The sequence below is a fragment of the Chelonia mydas genome, chromosome 1, assembly GCF_015237465.2.
Source record: "Chelonia mydas isolate rCheMyd1 chromosome 1, rCheMyd1.pri.v2, whole genome shotgun sequence".
Taxonomy (NCBI): domain Eukaryota; kingdom Metazoa; phylum Chordata; order Testudines; family Cheloniidae; genus Chelonia; species Chelonia mydas.
This window is the reverse complement of record NC_057849.1, coordinates 261,427,151-261,445,112: the sequence shown is the minus strand read 5'-3', so window position 1 is coordinate 261,445,112 and position 17,962 is coordinate 261,427,151. Positions and strand designations below refer to the sequence as shown.

The following is a 17,962-nucleotide window of genomic DNA, read 5'->3' as shown; positions in this document are numbered from 1 at the left end:
ACTCAGATTTGGTTGATAGCTAATATTCATGGTGGGACTGGAAATACTGAATACAGGAGGCACAGTGATGACACTTCTAACATGGGCAGATCATTACAACTGGGTGGAGGTTAGGTTCTCTGTTTGCTCCAACTTGAGGTGCTGAACCTATTTAATGGTTCTCTTTTAGGGCCAGATGGTGATAGCCTTATACCTGGAGAAATCCTACTGAAGGCACTTGGACTACTTATGTAGTTAGATATTTTTCATTTTGTCTAATGGTATCACATACTGTTCCTCAGAGACTGATAGACCATATTAGGGTTCCAAAACATTCAAAGGGATAATGTTGTCTAGCCTTGACCAGTGTAAAACTTAACCTGGATGATTTGTTTCCAGAGTAACATACTCTTATTTGGTTACTTATTTTTGTAAAAAAAACATTTTCCAATCCCACCACATTTGTCACTGTGATGGTCGCAAATATTGTTGATTTAACTCCCTTCCTTCCTCAAAGAAAAATATCTCAACTTCTTGTTTAGCTTTTCTTGACAAACTAATCACTTTTTGTGATATTCTAACTAAATATGTCAAGCTAAACACAGTTTACTCAGAATTATTCCTAAAAAGATATACATTATTGCCATCGAAGACAAACTGTTTCCACTTCTAAATAGCTGTACATTTTTGCTACCAAAGAATGGCTGCTGAGCTTTCCTCACAGCAATGGTATTTTGACTGTATACATTTTAGATAGCATGCATCCTATTTTTTTTTTTTTGGCTGAAAATATCTAAGTGCTATACTTGGATCTTCCGGTAAGATGTTAAAAAGACATTAATTATCCCCTTTTTATTCACGTGGGAGCAAGCAGCAAACTAAATACAAGTATCTCATTTATGGCAAGATTCATGCAAGGGGGAAAAAAACCATTCTACTCTGTTCTCCTTTTAATCATCCTTGAATCAATTATTTTATAATTAACTAGATATCCCACACCACACCAATGTGGAAGGACCAATTATTACTTCCGCGGACAGAAAAGCATTAAAACAGTCTAGGAGACACATACTCAAAGTACATACTGTAAAAGAAAAGCCTCAGGTTTACAAAGACAGGTTAATCAATTAAGAAGAAAAGGAGTACTCGTGGTACCTTAGACACTAACACATTTATTGTCACTACTGAGGGCCGTTTAGATGAAGCGAGACAGCCTCTGAGAAGGGCGGGACGGGGAGGGGGCGCAGAGGGAGGAAGGGTAAAATTACAGTAACTACTGCCTAGCCATTGGTCAGATTCAGATCCGCATCACCATTGGTGGAACAGACCATATTCATTTTTTAGCCAATCACAAATTACATTAAGAGTCACACGGACAGGATAAAAGGACAGAAATCGAGGGGCTACTACGCGCTCAGGGCAGGTTTATCAGATTGTGGGCGTGGTAGTTATTGCTAGAGAGCGAATTACAATGTCGGGCAGAGGAAAGCAGGGAGGTAAAGTGCGGGCTAAGGCAAAGTCTCGCTCCTCGCGGGCTGGGCTGCAGTTCCCCGTGGGCCGTGTGCACCGGTTGCTTCGCAAAGGTAGTTACGCGGAGCGGGTGGGGGCTGGCGCCCCGGTCTATATGGCTGCGGTGCTGGAGTATCTGACCGCTGAGATTCTCGAGTTAGCCGGCAACGCTGCTCGGGACAACAAGAAAACCAGGATCATCCCCCGTCACCTGCAGCTCGCCATCCGAAACGACGAGGAGCTCAACAAGCTGCTGGGGAAAGTCACGATCGCTCAAGGGGGTGTCCTGCCCAATATCCAAGCTGTGCTGTTGCCTAAGAAAACCGAAAGTCATAAAGCCAAGAGCAAATGAAACTGACCAAGAAGAAAGGTGAATCCTTCAACTTCAGAGCTAACCCAAAGGCTCTTTTCAGAGCCACCTACTGTCTCAAAAAAAGAGTTACATCTCATTAAAACAGAAGGAGCAGCCTTGTTTGTTAAGTAGAAACCGCCCGCCCCTTTAGTAGGGATCGCCAAAAACTTAAGCACTTAGTGATTCTCCTCTCCTTCGCCCACCCCCATTACTTTTCATGAGTAACGGAAACCCCTTTTGGGGAGGGAAAACAAGGCACCAAGCCTTTGTTCTTCCAGGTTCCATAAATATCGATGGGGCAAAAACAGATTGTAAACAGTGTGTGTATATATAATCATAGGAAACCACTGAGAAAAATAAATATTCAATAGCACCAAGTGATTATGGTGCATTCTATGTTGAACCCATCCTGTTCTCTTAGAGACGAAAGCATTTTTTTAATGTTGCTGTGACAAATCAAACAAATATACACAATTTTATCCAAGTTATCTTTCACCTGCCCTGGGGTTCTTTATACTCATATTTAAAGAACTGTCTCCCAAATATTGATTGGTCCCTTTGAACCCAAAATAATAGTGAAACCCTAATTCCTTTAAAAGGGGGTTTCAAATTCTTCAAGTACACAGAACAGTTTTTAACACGTTTAATTTCGAACACATACAGCACATCATACTGTCTAACCCATTCCCTCTGTAGTTTGGATAAATTAGGGGTTTGTGGGAGATTGAGGATATTGCCAGTTACTGACTGGTTAATTTGATATAGCAAAAGAGATTTGGCCCCCATTTATGATTAGATATTGCATATGAAACTGGTCTGTGGGTTCAAAAATGTCACAAATGGAAGGAAAAAGTAGTAACAGGAAAAATACCTTTTTAAATGGCTACTCTTGATTTAAAATCTAATCTCATATAGTACCATTAGGAATCACTTGTAACAACACAAGGCAGAACCGTGTGATTTATTAAAGGGATGTGTCCTTACCTATTATGGAAGAGCTCTGCATTTGATTTAATAATATAAGGGAATGTTTTCTTCTATTTCTTCACTGTGTGTGTTAACGTTATTGTATAATTTTGTTGTGAAAGTTTGCATCAAGCCTTTCTATCTTGTAAGAGAGATGTGTGATTGTTATTTCTATTTTAAATTGTTCCTTATTAACATAAATCCATCACTAATTGAACAATAATGTGTAATATGCAATGTTCTAGTCCTAAAGCAAAGATACATGTCAGTGGCAATTTGCTGAAGTTTGTAATGCACAAGAATGAAAAGACCTTAGCAATAGCCATGCCCTTTAGACAATGGATCAGGATTTCAAAAGTTGATTACTGGATCAATTCAGAATGCAGTGTTGCGTTAATGAATGTTAATATTTTCTTCATAGTCTAAGAAAACCTCGCCAATAATTCTTCCACCTGAAGTTACTATGACCTTGTCTATTAGGATAATGAATGTTCCTGTTAACACAGGACTAAGATATAGCTAGCAGCTCTGTATTGTACACAGAGCAGCACCCTATGAACCACTCTGCTTTAACAAGTCATCCACTTTTGGGGCACAAACAGTCCCTCACGGGACTTCAATCTGCTTCTCGCATTGTTCCATGGTGTGCTAATTTAACATTTCATGTTTTAAGGAGGGTAAAAGATTTTGGTCAAAGAAGCTAATTTCTAATCCATATTCAACGCTCATGGACGAGTTTGTGTTACTTCCTTCTCTTTGAAATCAATTTACTATGAAAACATTGATTCAAATGTCTGGCTTTGAGCCTGGAGTGGGAGAAGACCCTTTAAAGAATAACGTTTCATTACTTTGGAAATTTCATTGAGCACGGTGCAGTTTTTATTTAGAAGGAAAAACAAAAGTTTCTGTCTCCCGAGGTCTCTCCAGGTCCAGGACTCACGGTTTATTGACTCTTTTAAAACTCATCTTTTGTTTCTCCAACGGGAAACTCTACTGAATGAAAATACCCTCTTTCCCCTTCAGCACGCTATAAAGTGGGGGTGATTCGGTGGCGGATATACTGCAAAAAACACACTTTTTTGACTTCCAAGAAACACAAACTGAACGGGAAGAAGAGTACTTTCTGGCTTGCAGCTGGGCGGGCTCTTTAGTGCACCAATCACAGAGTAGCTCTTCTCTATAAATACCAGGCATCTGACTTACTCTAGCCCAATTGTTTTCTTCTGATTCGTGGAAAACGTCTGCTAGAATGTCGGAAACTGCGCCTGTTGCCACTCCTGCTGTGTCCGCTCCTGGGGCTAAAACCTCTGCTAAAAAGCCGAAGAAGGCGGCAGGAGGTTCAAAAGCCCGTAAAGCCTCGGGTCCCAGCGTGACCGAGCTGATCACCAAGGCGGTGTCCGCTTCCAAGGAGCGCAAAGGGCTCTCTTTGGCCGCTCTTAAGAAGGTTTTGGCTGCCGGAGGATACGATGTGGAGAAGAACAACAGCCGTATCAAGTTAGGACTTAAGAGTCTGGTGAGCAAAACGATTTTGGTGCAGACAAAAGGTACCGGTGCCTCTGGTTCCTTCAAACTCAACAGGAAGCCGGGTGAGACCAAGGAGAAGGCGCCGAAGAAGAAGCCAGCGGCAAAGCCTAAGAAACCAGTTGCCAAGAAACCCGCCAGCGCCACCAAGAAACCTAAAAAGGCTGCGGCTGTGAAAAAGAGCCCGAAAAAAGCCAAGAAACCAGCTGCTTCCGCAGCCAAGAAAGCGGCCAAGAGCCCCAAAAAGGCCAAACCTGCCAAGCCCAAAAAGGCAGCTAAGAGCCCGGCTAAGGCCAAGGCGGTGAAGCCCAAGGCTGCCAAGCCCAAGCCCACCAAACCTAAAGCAGGAAAGGGTAAGAAGGCAGCGCCCAAGAAGAAGTAAAGGGATTTGAAAAAGAAAATAGAGTCTAACTCGTGCAAACAAACCCAACGGCTCTTTTAAGAGCCACCCACCTTTTCTAAAAGGAGCTGAAACATTCGTGCAGTCACCGTCACAGCAGTAATAAATTTCCCCCCCTTTGTGACTAAATGTTGGAAATAATACAAAGTAACTTAAAAAGTTACTTTTGTCGTTCTGAGGGAAGCTAAGAGGAAATATTTATGGATACTGTTTCTAAGCGCTTACTCCTCTTTGGAATACTCCCCCCTACATTTCTAAGTGGTGCTCAGGTCATTCTTTGTTCTGCCTACAGGGGGGGAGGGTAGGAGATCTAGTGAGGGGACAAAGAGTAAATGTTTGACTTAGAAAATCACCTGACTGGCTGCGGGAAGCAGGACTAAATTGGTGGAGAGTTTGAAAAGCCCGCGCTGTGCAATGATTGGTCCGTTTCCCGCCCTGGGTTTAAAGCAGGGCACCGAGAGCTGACATACAAGTTTAAAAGCTGAACACGTATATCTTGATGGGGAGGGTGCACGTGAGTCTTTCGTAGTTTTGTTTTCACTGTTTAATACACAGCGCGTTTAGCCATTATTTTATGTTTTGTCTCCCTCCCCCCCCCCGTGTTAGATATGCCTTCTCCCGCTCCATGCCTATGGCGGCCTAGTTAATATTAGAAGATCAAAACCTTTTTTCGGTTCGCTAACCGATAGTGACGTAGTGAACCATGCTGCCATTTACTAATTTAAAGCATTTATAAAGAGGACATGTAGGGTGAAGAACCTTAGAGTGCCAAGGTTTTAAAAGCCCACAAATTAGGAATCACTGCACAACTGACTCATTTGAAGGTCACATCTACCACACAGAGGATGAAATCCCTATATACATATGTGCAATGCAGGCGTCGTTTCAGGAACGCTTCAGGATCACTACACATTTACTGCACAGCTGTGCTCTTCACCAACCAGTTTTCACTGTGATACTCTAGACACATCTCCTCAGTCGGGTTTTACAACTGTTCAGCGTACCTTGCAAGGATATGCTTTTCAGTAGTCGTGAGAACAGCCTCCCCGCCAATTTCCCTAATGCTCAAAGATGCCGAAAGCAGTCTGTGTATTAGCTATAACTTTCAGAAAGTTATGAAGTTGAGAACAATAGAAAATCTTTTGTTGGGTATACACAGTAAGTCTATACTAGAAGCTCTAAGCAAAGTTATATGGATTAAACTCTCCTGAACTGTTTTTAAAAACCTGCTCATTTCCCACTCTAAATATTCAGTAAAAGGCTCTGGAGAATTCCTCAAATCAGGAACTGGAGGAAAATGAAGGAATAAATTAAGTCAGTTTAGACTTCAAAGACCTTATTCTTATCCGCACTTGCCTGCTCTACAGTATTTCCACTACGATATACCCTGGAGATTAAGATCAAACACAAACCTGTAGTGCTAGAAGGTTGCCTTCGTGCTCCTTGGTGAGGGGTGGGGTAGCTTTTGGAAGGGAAGTTTTAGTGTTCTTTAAAGCAGTACACACATTTAACCATCCTATTTAACCACCAGGAAAATTAGTAACTGAAATAGAGCAAATAAAGCTTTAGATTGTAGTAAAAGGTCTAGTTAGTGTTTGTCTGAAAATGAAAGCCTACTTTTTCTATACACTAGTTCTACGTAGGAGATAAATAAAATAGTAATACAGCTCCTCCGTGGAGAGAGTGGGTGGCTCTTAAAAGAGCCTTTGGGTTATAGCCGAAAAAAAGATTTGAAAGTTTACTTAGAACTAGTGTACTTTGTGACGGCCTTAGTGCCCTCAGACACGGCGTGTTTGGCCAGCTCCCCGGGCAGAAGCAGGCGCACAGCGGTCTGGATCTCCCGGGAAGTGATGGTCGAGCGCTTGTTGTAATGCGCCAGACGAGATGCTTCCCCAGCGATACGTTCGAATATGTCGTTTACAAAGGAGTTCATGATCCCCATCGCCTTAGAGGAGATACCGGTGTCAGGATGAACTTGCTTCAATACCTTGTACACGTAGATAGAGTAACTCTCCTTCCTAGTCTTTCTCCTTTTCTTATCCCCTTTCTTCTGAGTCTTGGTCACAGCTTTCTTCGAGCCCTTTTTGGGAGCAGGAGCAGATTTTGCCGGCTCTGGCATAGTAGCAATTTCTCGTTTGCTGTATAGCTCAAGAACAATAGCATGCGGATGGCACAGCTACCCTTGTATATATAGGGAGCGTATGCAAACGAGTAGCTTTTGCAGTCTGACTTCCTATTTGATACAAGAAACAAATGGTGTCAGCACCGGCACATACGACTTCATAATTGGTCAGCTTCAGATACCATGTCACCATTGGTTGTTATTTTTTTCAGCCAATCAAAAAGCAATTTATCAACCAATAGTTGGAAGCAATATTTGCAAATGTTTCGCTCTAGGTGCAGTCCTACTAAAGCTTTTAAAACTGTAAAGCTAGAGCCGAAGTCGAATTCAGGAATGGCTTATAGCTGTTTATATTATAGGGGAACACAAATCCCTGTAGACGCTACTCTCAATCCCCAAGGATCATTGGGGTCTACTCCTAAATTAGTAATGAAACTAAAAAAAAAATTATGATCTTTCTCTATTAAAGGTACAAATTATACAAATGTACTCTAAATAGTGCATTTGTGAAAAGTCATTATAAAGTTCCATATTTGTTTATCAATAATCTTGAGGTTAAATTAATCCAGTCTACAGGTTACTTTTTAAAATTAGGTTTCAGAGTAGCAGCTGTGTTAGTCTGTATTCGCAAAAAGAAATTGTGACTAAGGTGCCACAAGTGCTCCTTTTCTTTTTTTAAAATTGTGTTTCCTTAATACTTGCCAGTGGGATCTAAAATTCACCTCGATTCTTTCCTTGTTTGTTGTCACTGGTAATTATATGTTTTTACAGGCCAAATCTGTGGCTTCAGTTGTAGCTGCACATGAAGACATTGTAGGCTAATGAAATCACACAATTATAACTGTGATCAGAATTTGGAGATGAGGTAACACAAGAGCAATTAAAGAAATAATTTGGACTGTAAAGTATTCATTATTGTTGATGATCATTGAGAATAAAAAACAAAACTATAAAAACAGTTTTTCAGAATAAACGATGAATTTAAAGTGGTGGCAGTTGGGTGAAAAAAATTGTAAACAACAAATTTGATGTGGAAATATTTGAGATGCAATAAAATGGAAATCCTTCATAAGAACAATAGGTGAAGGTTAAAATGACAAAATGATACTATAATTAGGACCACAGGGGTCTGCCTGTGTGTAACTCATTGCAGGACCAATGAGCCAGGGAATATCTAGCTTTATTGAAGTCAATGAGTTTTTGGCCTTGACTTCAATGAGGCCAGAATTTCACCTCTTATCTTGCAAAGACAAAATGCTTAATGCTGTACTTTCCTATTGACTTCTTGTGATTAAAATTAAATACATCCCATGTGCTTTCAGGATACAGCTTAGTTAGCACACACTTGGTATTTTCTTTTGTTTTATGTGGACTGTGTGCGTCATGTAAAACAAAGTTAGATTCAAGACCTCTAGATATTACTAATCAAAATGTAAATTTGTTTATTGAAATCTATCACAGGGTAGCTGTGATAATAAAAATAATCTGTAAATTCAACATTGAATAATAATATTATTATGAATAAGAAAATGTAATGATTTAATACAATCAAAGTATCTTCAAAGTGGACATCTATATTTTTATTATGGAATTGTGGAGAGTTGATTTTATACAAATATATATTCTTTAATGAGTCATTCTAAACCATAGTTGGGTGTTGTTATCCTACACTTTCAAATCCAAAGGTTAGAGCCATTCCAATTTTCAGTCAAGCACTGTAGCAATAGGTTAGTCTATTTTATCTACTTTCTCTACATTGTAAATTATGTTTAAATTGTTTAATAAAAGCCACTGCTGTTTGGTTCAGTTGTTTACATTTGTCAAACAGAAACTGAAGTGATCTAACATTATTATTGGACTATGCACATTTTCCTTTCTTCCACCCAATTTTTCTAGAAAATAGACTTTGTCCTTAACCACAGTAAATGCTCATTGCCTACATCATTAGTAATTCATGTTCATGATGCAGGTTTGTCAAAATCACTCACCTATAGACTAAACTCAGTGCCAACTGAACTCAATAGAATGGGATTTTTTTTTTTACCAGTTACTGCAGTTGAAGCAGTTAGGCCACATCTCAGTGCTTTTGAGGAAAATCCCACCCTAAAATCCTTAAGTGATGTTATCAAACCAATATGGAGTGAAAAATCTATTTACAAATTGAGGTTACTGTTTCCATCACCTTTCTTTTTTTAATTTATATAGTTTACAAAGTCTATTAGGATTTTCTATAACTTCATCCTGAAAACATGTGTTTAATTTTCATATAAATAATACCATTTACTTCATAAAGCTTTTTGTTTAGTGCCTTGTTTTGAAAGAGAATTTAAAAAATATATAATAAATGTGTCTGAGGAAGGCATTATTTGGTGATAACACCCAAAATTGTAAGAAATGTTGAGAAACATAACTTCTGCCCCTTAAATTAAGGGCGGCTGAGAAAGCTTCTGTAAAAGTTTTCTGCTGATGCAAGGAAAACAGGGACAAAAAGATTAAAAATTAGAAAATGCACAAAGAAAATATGATACTAACAAATTATATGACAAATATCTTTTAATTGAAAAAAAATCTGTGACACCTTTATCTACCTCTGGTTATATTTACTTCTATCTTTATACTGTAAACTCTCAGGAATTATATAAATAATCCATCACTATTTTGATCAGCTGTAAATATTAAATATTTTTTAAATAAAATCACTGTTTTCAAAGGTGAAAGTGGGATTTAAAAAACAAAAACAACAATCAATAACAAAACCAAGCAAGCAAGCAAACAAACAAGCTTCCCTGGGCTCTCTTTATATAACAAATACTATATCATAATAAGGCGATAAATCCCCTCCCCAACTCTTTCTACTCCACTTTTTTTTAAAATTACTCTTCTAGGTTACATTGTTGCATCAAATTGGGGAGAAAAAACCAATCAACAACAAGAAAAAACAAAACAAAATGCAGAGATAAGGAAAAGTAAAAGTCCTGTATATTTCATGACTGATTTCAAGAAAATCAATATCACTTGTGATTTGTGGTGATCAGCAGCCAAACGCTAGCCTGGGAGTGGGACCAGTTTGCTGCCCCCCCCTCACCTGTAGGGTGGGTTTTACCTTGTGATTCTGCCTTGATGTGCCAATCTAGTTGGTTTGTGCCCTGGGCCCATCACTACTCCGGTAGGGCAGTGTGGTGGCTGGACTGATCACCCTGATCTGGAGCTAGGGCTGACACCCCTTGGCTTGGTTCTTGCTTCTGATACAGTTGGAGACCCTTTCTATTTGAGCATTCCCCTATGGTTGCGATCTCTCCCTCATCTTCTCTGGGACACTAGCCATTCTTGCAGCCTGAACCTATACACAACATAGCAACTGGTATTTGTGGAAGTGAAAATGGAAACCTTCAACCACTGGCAATAGGTGGTATGCCCAGTGTTGATGCTGTTGGCGACTTTATCCCTCTGACATGTCATCTGATATAATGAGAAATCTATTGAGGAGCGGCCCGTCCCCCTCCACATATAATATTCAACCAGGGTCCTTTCCTACAGCAGTTTAATGGATTGAAGCCCTGCTTCAGCCTTATAAACTTTAGTTTGAGGTTTGCACACTTATAGCTATATTAGGGCAAAGCCCTAACTGGAGCAAAGGGGCAGGAGTCTTTATCCATGAGAGTGCAGCCTTTTACATTCTAATGTACAATACAAGCTAGGGGAACACAATAAACAGTTACTATTTCCACACCTGGCTGAATCCCACGCTTCCCAAAGGAAACCAAGACAATGAGGGTATGAATAGATCATCTAATGAAAGGTGCTTGAAAAACCCTGTGAGAACAGTACACTAAGCAGACACTGGTATGAGATGTGGGAAGGGGCTTGTATGTGAAGCTGTGCAGAACTGTGGTTTTTAGTTTATGTTGTCTGATGTAATGTCTCAAGAGAGACTTCTCTTTGCTTACAGAGCTAAAGCAACTTTGCTTTTCAGTAAGGAGCCACCTCTATGTTAATATTTCTGTCATGCTGGAAATATGGATAAACATGGTAGCCCCTGATGTCCTCTGTTCCTCCATGGTCATGAGACAGTAAGCCATGTCTCCAAAGCATGATAAAGCGCAGCCTTCAGCTTTGCAGGCCTGTAGTCTTATCTGTTAAATGGGAGAATCTAAAGTAGAATCCACTGAGCCTGATGGCCTAATTGAGTCCTCATGGCAAGGCATTAGTGAAGGTGGTAGTTTAACCCCTCCTCCCCCCTTCCCTGCCAATGTCTGGATTAGTAGATTATGCCTTAGAAGGTATTAAATGGGTCCATTAAATGAGAGCACCAGTCACTTACTGCATGAATTGAACACTCTTTACAAGATTCCTGAATGGGGAAAATGGCTCAAGTTTGGAATTTCTTCCGTATCACTCCTTGTGTGCCCTCAAGTGGGCATCAGGAGTGCAGACCTCATGCTGAGCTGAGCAGAACTACCTTTGGGATGGAATCCTACTTGCCCTAAATGGTCCATACTTATGACGTGCACACTGTAATATGAACAGAGGCTTGTTTGACCTCCCTGACAGGAACTGGAATATACTTAACTCCTCTTGGTGGAAAGATTTAAGGGCAGGACACCAGGGCTTAATCTATCTCATGTCTTACCCTGTGGAAGTGAGAGATTCCGCTTCCTAGCATGGGGCACAGCAACCTTTACAGGGAGGGGAAGGAGTCAGGCATTATCCTATAGGAACCACACTGCCAATACGCTTGATGTAGTGCTAGCTGGGGTTTGAGGTCCCTTCTCATCTCAACGACTGAAAGAGAGAGGGATGCTAGTGGGTGAGTGGAAGTGTCCAGAGACCTTTCTAGTGCGATTGGCTTCCTGAGCAGTGGAGGGTCCAAGAACTGGCAAAGGATCAGTGGAGTGGGAGTGACTGTGGTGATCTGTTTCCCCATGGGGACCTTGGATGTAATTTGAATAATAAAATTGCTGCCTGGTTAAAACTCATACACTTCCTTGTTTTCTTCCATGTGGGGAGCACACCAAATGAATGAATTGGGGAGGGGGGAACCCAAACCAACCAACCAACAAAACCACCACCTCCCACGATGGAAACAAAGGAAAAATAAAAATAAAACAGTGCTGTATTTCATGACTGACTTTAAGAAAACCTTTATCACTCGTGATTTGCAGAGATCAGCAAACCAAAGACAACCTGTTACTATGTAATTCATTAATTACCGTGTACGTGTACCTGGGCAAATATACATAGATTGCATAATTTTCGGTAGATGTGGATATTTTTCCCAGTACCTTGGTTCAAGTAAAAACCTAGCCCTTACAAAATCACACACAACCCCCCCTCCTTTGTGCCCACTTTATAAAAGAAAGGCTACCTATATTCCCCCCACACTCCCACAACTCCCTTTGTGAAACAGATTAATTAGATTTCATAGAATCATAGGAGTGGAAAGGACCTCAAGAGGTCATCCAGTCCAGTCCCCTGAACTCAGGAGAGGAGCCTGCTTTTCTGAGTGCCGGTTCTGTAACCATTCAAATCAGTAGTCACACCGTGGCAGCGACATCATTCACATTATGTGAGGAGACAGAAAAGAGAACCAACGTAGGTGCTCAGCCTCGTCGCTTATGATTAGATCTGAATGTAGCAGATTTTAAATTCTCCTTTGTTCAAATTTTGGAAAATGGCGACGAATGTCGGAGAGGCTTAGAGAGAGGGGGAGAAAGAAATCTGTCAGTGAACCCGATTGGTCATATTTTGCCGCAGATTCCTACTTGAAACCGGGAAGGAGGGGAAGCTTTACAAAGCCACACAATAGCAGCCACCCGCACCCCACGGGCAGCCGCGTTATCGAAAGGGAAAATATTCAAAAGACAAGCAGAAAAGATATTGTAAAGAGATTCCTAATTTGACCAGCAGCACGCTGAGAGAGGCCCAGCAGTGTCAGGAAACGTGGGCTTCCAGGGCAGTTATAATGATTAGCGCTAGCCTGAGTCTCCTAATCCTAAAGCTGTTAATTTTTTTTAGGCTGCTTGCTAAGGGAAACCAGTGGGGAGAAAAAAAAAAAAAAAGCTGGAATGTTTTGCCTGCCTAGCGCCGTCCCATCCCAACCGCCGCATGCATGGACAGCGAAGAGCGAGGGGGGAGGAAAGGTGCAAATAGCCCGCCCTTTTTCCTCTGCAGTTCTCAATCAGGTCGTACTTCAGGCAATATACGGAGACGGTCACCCGTTCTCGCTACACAGCTTTGTCTGTAATTCTAGCGAACATGTCTGGTCGTGGTAAGGGAGGCAAGGGTCTCGGAAAAGGAGGCGCTAAGCGTCATAGAAAGGTGCTAAGGGACAATATCCAGGGCATTACCAAGCCAGCAATTCGCCGTTTGGCTCGTCGTGGGGGTGTAAAGCGCATTTCGGGTCTCATTTACGAGGAGACTCGGGGAGTGCTGAAAGTATTTTTGGAGAACGTGATCCGAGATGCTGTTACTTACACCGAGCATGCGAAGCGGAAGACTGTGACTGCCATGGACGTTGTTTATGCGCTGAAGCGTCAAGGTCGTACTCTGTACGGATTTGGAGGTTAAACTCGTGCCTGTAATTGACTGTCAGAAAACATTTGTAACCCAAAGGCTCTTTTCAGAGCCACCCACACTTTCATGAAAAGAGCTGTTGTTGTCGGAGAACTCTTGGCAAGTGGTATTCATGCCCTTGTTTATATATTCCTTAACCAAACCAATAATTATCTAAGGTAAAGTGAAACTTACAGAACGATTGCACTATTTGCACTATAAATAAAGTGTAAGGTAGTCCTTTACTTTTCAACTGGGGAAGTACTTGCAACACCCCCCCCCCCCCCGTCAAGACTCCGTGAAAGCCGCACACACGGCTCAAAACGTAGGCGAGCGTACCTACATGCAAGAGGAACGATGGAAGGACGATGTTGTATGTTAGCCTGCGGGAGTTATAAAGAGGAACTACCCCGACCCACGAACTACAGGGAAAAAAGAGGGTTTCCGATAATAAAGCAGAGTATAACACCTTAAGTGTTCGTGCATTAAGCTTAAAAAAAAAGCGTCCATGAATATCCTAGGCCAACAGCGAGCTGTTTTACCTTCCACAAGGATAACATACTATGTATGTACCTTTCCAAGCCACTTAAAATATTAAAGCAGGGATACAGCTCTTTTCCGTGTAAACGTGGTGGCTCTTAAAAGAGCCTTTGGGTTTTTAAGTGGTTGCAAAAGAGGGGCTTTACGCTCTTTCCCCACGGATGCGCCGGGCCAACTGGATATCTTTAGGCATGATCGTGACTCTCTTAGCATGAATAGCACACAGGTTGGTATCCTCGAAGAGACCAACCAGATATGCCTCACTAGCCTCCTGCAGGGCCATAACAGCCGAACTCTGGAAGCGCAAGTCGGTCTTGAAATCCTGGGCGATTTCACGCACCAGGCGCTGGAAGGGCAGCTTGCGGATGAGCAGCTCAGTAGATTTCTGATAACGGCGGATCTCTCGCAGGGCCACAGTACCGGGGCGATAACGATGGGGCTTTTTCACTCCCCCAGTGGCAGGCGCGCTCTTCCGAGCAGCCTTAGTAGCCAACTGTTTACGAGGGGCTTTGCCACCGGTAGATTTACGGGCGGTCTGCTTGGTCCTGGCCATTCTGCACAATCACTTCTCTTAACTCTGAAAACAAGAAGCAAAATGAATCGAGCCGAGCGCGCTGACCGCTCTTTATAGACAAACTCTGTCTCATGATTGGATGAGAAGGAGACGACAACTCTCATTGGACTATTCAAAATAAATTTGAAAAGCCCGCGTTATTCACAGAAAGCTCCGATTAAGGCACGGCAGTAATACCCCCGGAAGTGTGGATGGGGTAGCTGTAGAGAGGTATTTCTTAAGTGACCGATCGATTGAATTATATTATATTATATTCATGGATCTCATAAACGCATGGCCATCACAGAAAGCTCCGATTCCAGCACTCCTGGGAGTGCTGTGAGGGGGACACCTCACGGAATTGCCTCCCTGCTGCCCTACTTTCTGGCTCACAGAATCTTCTCCCCGCCAGTCCGCTCTGTTTCAAAAAACACTGGTTCATGCGGTTTCTTTCCATTTGCAAAATAACGAAATTATCACCCTTGAAATCAGTCTTTAACATTTAAAATAATTTTACTCCTTTCTCCTTCCAAATGTTCAGTGAGGAGGCGGTCAGAAAAAAAGTGGCCATGCGTTTATGAGATCCATGAATATAATATAATATAATTCAATCGATCGGTCACTTAAGAAATACCTCTCTACAGCTACCCCATCCACACTTCCGGGGGTATTACTGCCGTGCCTTAATCGGAGCTTTCTGTGAATAACGCGGGCTTTTCAAATTTATTTTGAATAGTCCAATGAGAGTTGTCGTCTCCTTCTCATCCAATCATGAGACAGAGTTTGTCTATAAAGAGCGGTCAGCGCGCTCGGCTCGATTCATTTTGCTTCTTGTTTTCAGAGTTAAGAGAAGTGATTGTGCAGAATGGCCAGGACCAAGCAGACCGCCCGTAAATCTACCGGTGGCAAAGCCCCTCGTAAACAGTTGGCTACTAAGGCTGCTCGGAAGAGCGCGCCTGCCACTGGGGGAGTGAAAAAGCCCCATCGTTATCGCCCTGGTACTGTGGCCCTGCGAGAGATCCGCCGTTATCAGAAATCTACTGAGCTGCTCATCCGCAAGCTGCCCTTCCAGCGCCTGGTGCGTGAAATCGCCCAGGATTTCAAGACCGACTTGCGCTTCCAGAGTTCGGCTGTTATGGCCCTGCAGGAGGCTAGTGAGGCATATCTGGTTGGTCTCTTCGAGGATACCAACCTGTGTGCTATTCATGCTAAGAGAGTCACGATCATGCCTAAAGATATCCAGTTGGCCCGGCGCATCCGTGGGGAAAGAGCGTAAAGCCCCTCTTTTGCAACCACTTAAAAACCCAAAGGCTCTTTTAAGAGCCACCACGTTTACACGGAAAAGAGCTGTATCCCTGCTTTAATATTTTAAGTGGCTTGGAAAGGTACATACATAGTATGTTATCCTTGTGGAAGGTAAAACAGCTCGCTGTTGGCCTAGGATATTCATGGACGCTTTTTTTTTAAGCTTAATGCACGAACACTTAAGGTGTTATACTCTGCTTTATTATCGGAAACCCTCTTTTTTCCCTGTAGTTCGTGGGTCGGGGTAGTTCCTCTTTATAACTCCCGCAGGCTAACATACAACATCGTCCTTCCATCGTTCCTCTTGCATGTAGGTACGCTCGCCTACGTTTTGAGCCGTGTGTGCGGCTTTCACGGAGTCTTGACGGGGGGGGGGGGGGTGTTGCAAGTACTTCCCCAGTTGAAAAGTAAAGGACTACCTTACACTTTATTTATAGTGCAAATAGTGCAATCGTTCTGTAAGTTTCACTTTACCTTAGATAATTATTGGTTTGGTTAAGGAATATATAAACAAGGGCATGAATACCACTTGCCAAGAGTTCTCCGACAACAACAGCTCTTTTCATGAAAGTGTGGGTGGCTCTGAAAAGAGCCTTTGGGTTACAAATGTTTTCTGACAGTCAATTACAGGCACGAGTTTAACCTCCAAATCCGTACAGAGTACGACCTTGACGCTTCAGCGCATAAACAACGTCCATGGCAGTCACAGTCTTCCGCTTCGCATGCTCGGTGTAAGTAACAGCATCTCGGATCACGTTCTCCAAAAATACTTTCAGCACTCCCCGAGTCTCCTCGTAAATGAGACCCGAAATGCGCTTTACACCCCCACGACGAGCCAAACGGCGAATTGCTGGCTTGGTAATGCCCTGGATATTGTCCCTTAGCACCTTTCTATGACGCTTAGCGCCTCCTTTTCCGAGACCCTTGCCTCCCTTACCACGACCAGACATGTTCGCTAGAATTACAGACAAAGCTGTGTAGCGAGAACGGGTGACCGTCTCCGTATATTGCCTGAAGTACGACCTGATTGAGAACTGCAGAGGAAAAAGGGCGGGCTATTTGCACCTTTCCTCCCCCCTCGCTCTTCGCTGTCCATGCATGCGGCGGTTGGGATGGGACGGCGCTAGGCAGGCAAAACATTCCAGCTTTTTTTTTTTTTTTCTCCCCACTGGTTTCCCTTAGCAAGCAGCCTAAAAAAAATTAACAGCTTTAGGATTAGGAGACTCAGGCTAGCGCTAATCATTATAACTGCCCTGGAAGCCCACGTTTCCTGACACTGCTGGGCCTCTCTCAGCGTGCTGCTGGTCAAATTAGGAATCTCTTTACAATATCTTTTCTGCTTGTCTTTTGAATATTTTCCCTTTCGATAACGCGGCTGCCCGTGGGGTGCGGGTGGCTGCTATTGTGTGGCTTTGTAAAGCTTCCCCTCCTTCCCGGTTTCAAGTAGGAATCTGCGGCAAAATATGACCAATCGGGTTCACTGACAGATTTCTTTCTCCCCCTCTCTCTAAGCCTCTCCGACATTCGTCGCCATTTTCCAAAATTTGAACAAAGGAGAATTTAAAATCTGCTACATTCAGATCTAATCATAAGCGACGAGGCTGAGCACCTACGTTGGTTCTCTTTTCTGTCTCCTCACATAATGTGAATGATGTCGCTGCCACGGTGTGACTACTGATTTGAATGGTTACAGAACCGGCACTCAGAAAAGCAGGCTCCTCTCCTATTTCAGAAAGGGAAAGTTGGGAGTGGGGGTGGCTGGAAGAGGCCCTTATCCTTGCTTTAATTTATAAAGTCGAAACAAAGCTTTCATGTTTATTATTGTAAAAGGGCTAGATTTTGAATTACTCAGTAGAATGTCGGGGGGGGGGGGGGAGGGAACCACACATATACTGTGTATATATATATATATATATATATATATATATATATATATATATATATATATATATATATTTGTCCAACTAATTGGAAAGCTAGCCCATATATATATTGCCCAGGCCCCAAGACAAAACCGTGAACGTTCTACACAATAATGCGTTACCTTAGCTTTGTTGATCTCTGCAAATCATAGGTGGTAATGATTAAATGTTTTATCAGTCATATAATATTAGCACCTTTTCCTCCCAGTTACACACACACTGCTGTGTTAGTCCCTCTCTC

At 42.4% G+C, this 17,962-nt stretch overlaps 6 protein-coding genes across 6 annotated transcripts; 3 read left to right on the top strand and 3 right to left on the bottom strand.

The window, feature by feature from the left end:
• The first annotated feature begins 1,356 nt into the window (after nucleotides 1-1,356).
• Nucleotides 1,357-1,926, top strand: LOC102932523 (histone H2A.J). The gene has a single exon (XM_043544996.1). It carries the CDS (start codon nucleotides 1,451-1,453, stop codon nucleotides 1,838-1,840), a length of 390 nt encoding a protein of 129 aa, XP_043400931.1. The 5' UTR covers nucleotides 1,357-1,450; the 3' UTR covers nucleotides 1,841-1,926.
• A 139-nt stretch (nucleotides 1,927-2,065) lies between these two features.
• Nucleotides 2,066-6,409, top strand: LOC119564292 (histone H1). Its single transcript, XM_043544987.1, has one exon. The coding sequence runs from the start codon at nucleotides 4,056-4,058 to the stop codon at nucleotides 4,707-4,709; it is 654 nt and encodes a 217-aa protein (XP_043400922.1). The 5' UTR covers nucleotides 2,066-4,055; the 3' UTR covers nucleotides 4,710-6,409.
• Nucleotides 6,410-6,934, bottom strand: LOC102932975 (histone H2B 8). The gene has a single exon (XM_007064031.4). The coding sequence runs from the start codon at nucleotides 6,844-6,846 to the stop codon at nucleotides 6,466-6,468; it is 381 nt and encodes a 126-aa protein (XP_007064093.1). The 5' UTR covers nucleotides 6,847-6,934; the 3' UTR covers nucleotides 6,410-6,465.
• Nucleotides 6,935-12,965: 6,031 nt separating this feature from the next.
• On the top strand, nucleotides 12,966-13,479 carry LOC102933196 (histone H4). Its single transcript, XM_007064032.4, has one exon. It carries the CDS (start codon nucleotides 13,105-13,107, stop codon nucleotides 13,414-13,416), a length of 312 nt encoding a protein of 103 aa, XP_007064094.1. The 5' UTR covers nucleotides 12,966-13,104; the 3' UTR covers nucleotides 13,417-13,479.
• Nucleotides 13,480-13,823: 344 nt separating this feature from the next.
• LOC102933430 (histone H3) lies at nucleotides 13,824-14,534 on the bottom strand. Its single transcript, XM_037883599.2, has one exon. It carries the CDS (start codon nucleotides 14,492-14,494, stop codon nucleotides 14,084-14,086), a length of 411 nt encoding a protein of 136 aa, XP_037739527.1. The 5' UTR covers nucleotides 14,495-14,534; the 3' UTR covers nucleotides 13,824-14,083.
• A 1,840-nt stretch (nucleotides 14,535-16,374) lies between these two features.
• On the bottom strand, nucleotides 16,375-16,894 carry LOC102933891 (histone H4). Its single transcript, XM_007064033.4, has one exon. The coding sequence runs from the start codon at nucleotides 16,747-16,749 to the stop codon at nucleotides 16,438-16,440; it is 312 nt and encodes a 103-aa protein (XP_007064095.1). The 5' UTR covers nucleotides 16,750-16,894; the 3' UTR covers nucleotides 16,375-16,437.
• Nucleotides 16,895-17,962: the final 1,068 nt, after the last annotated feature.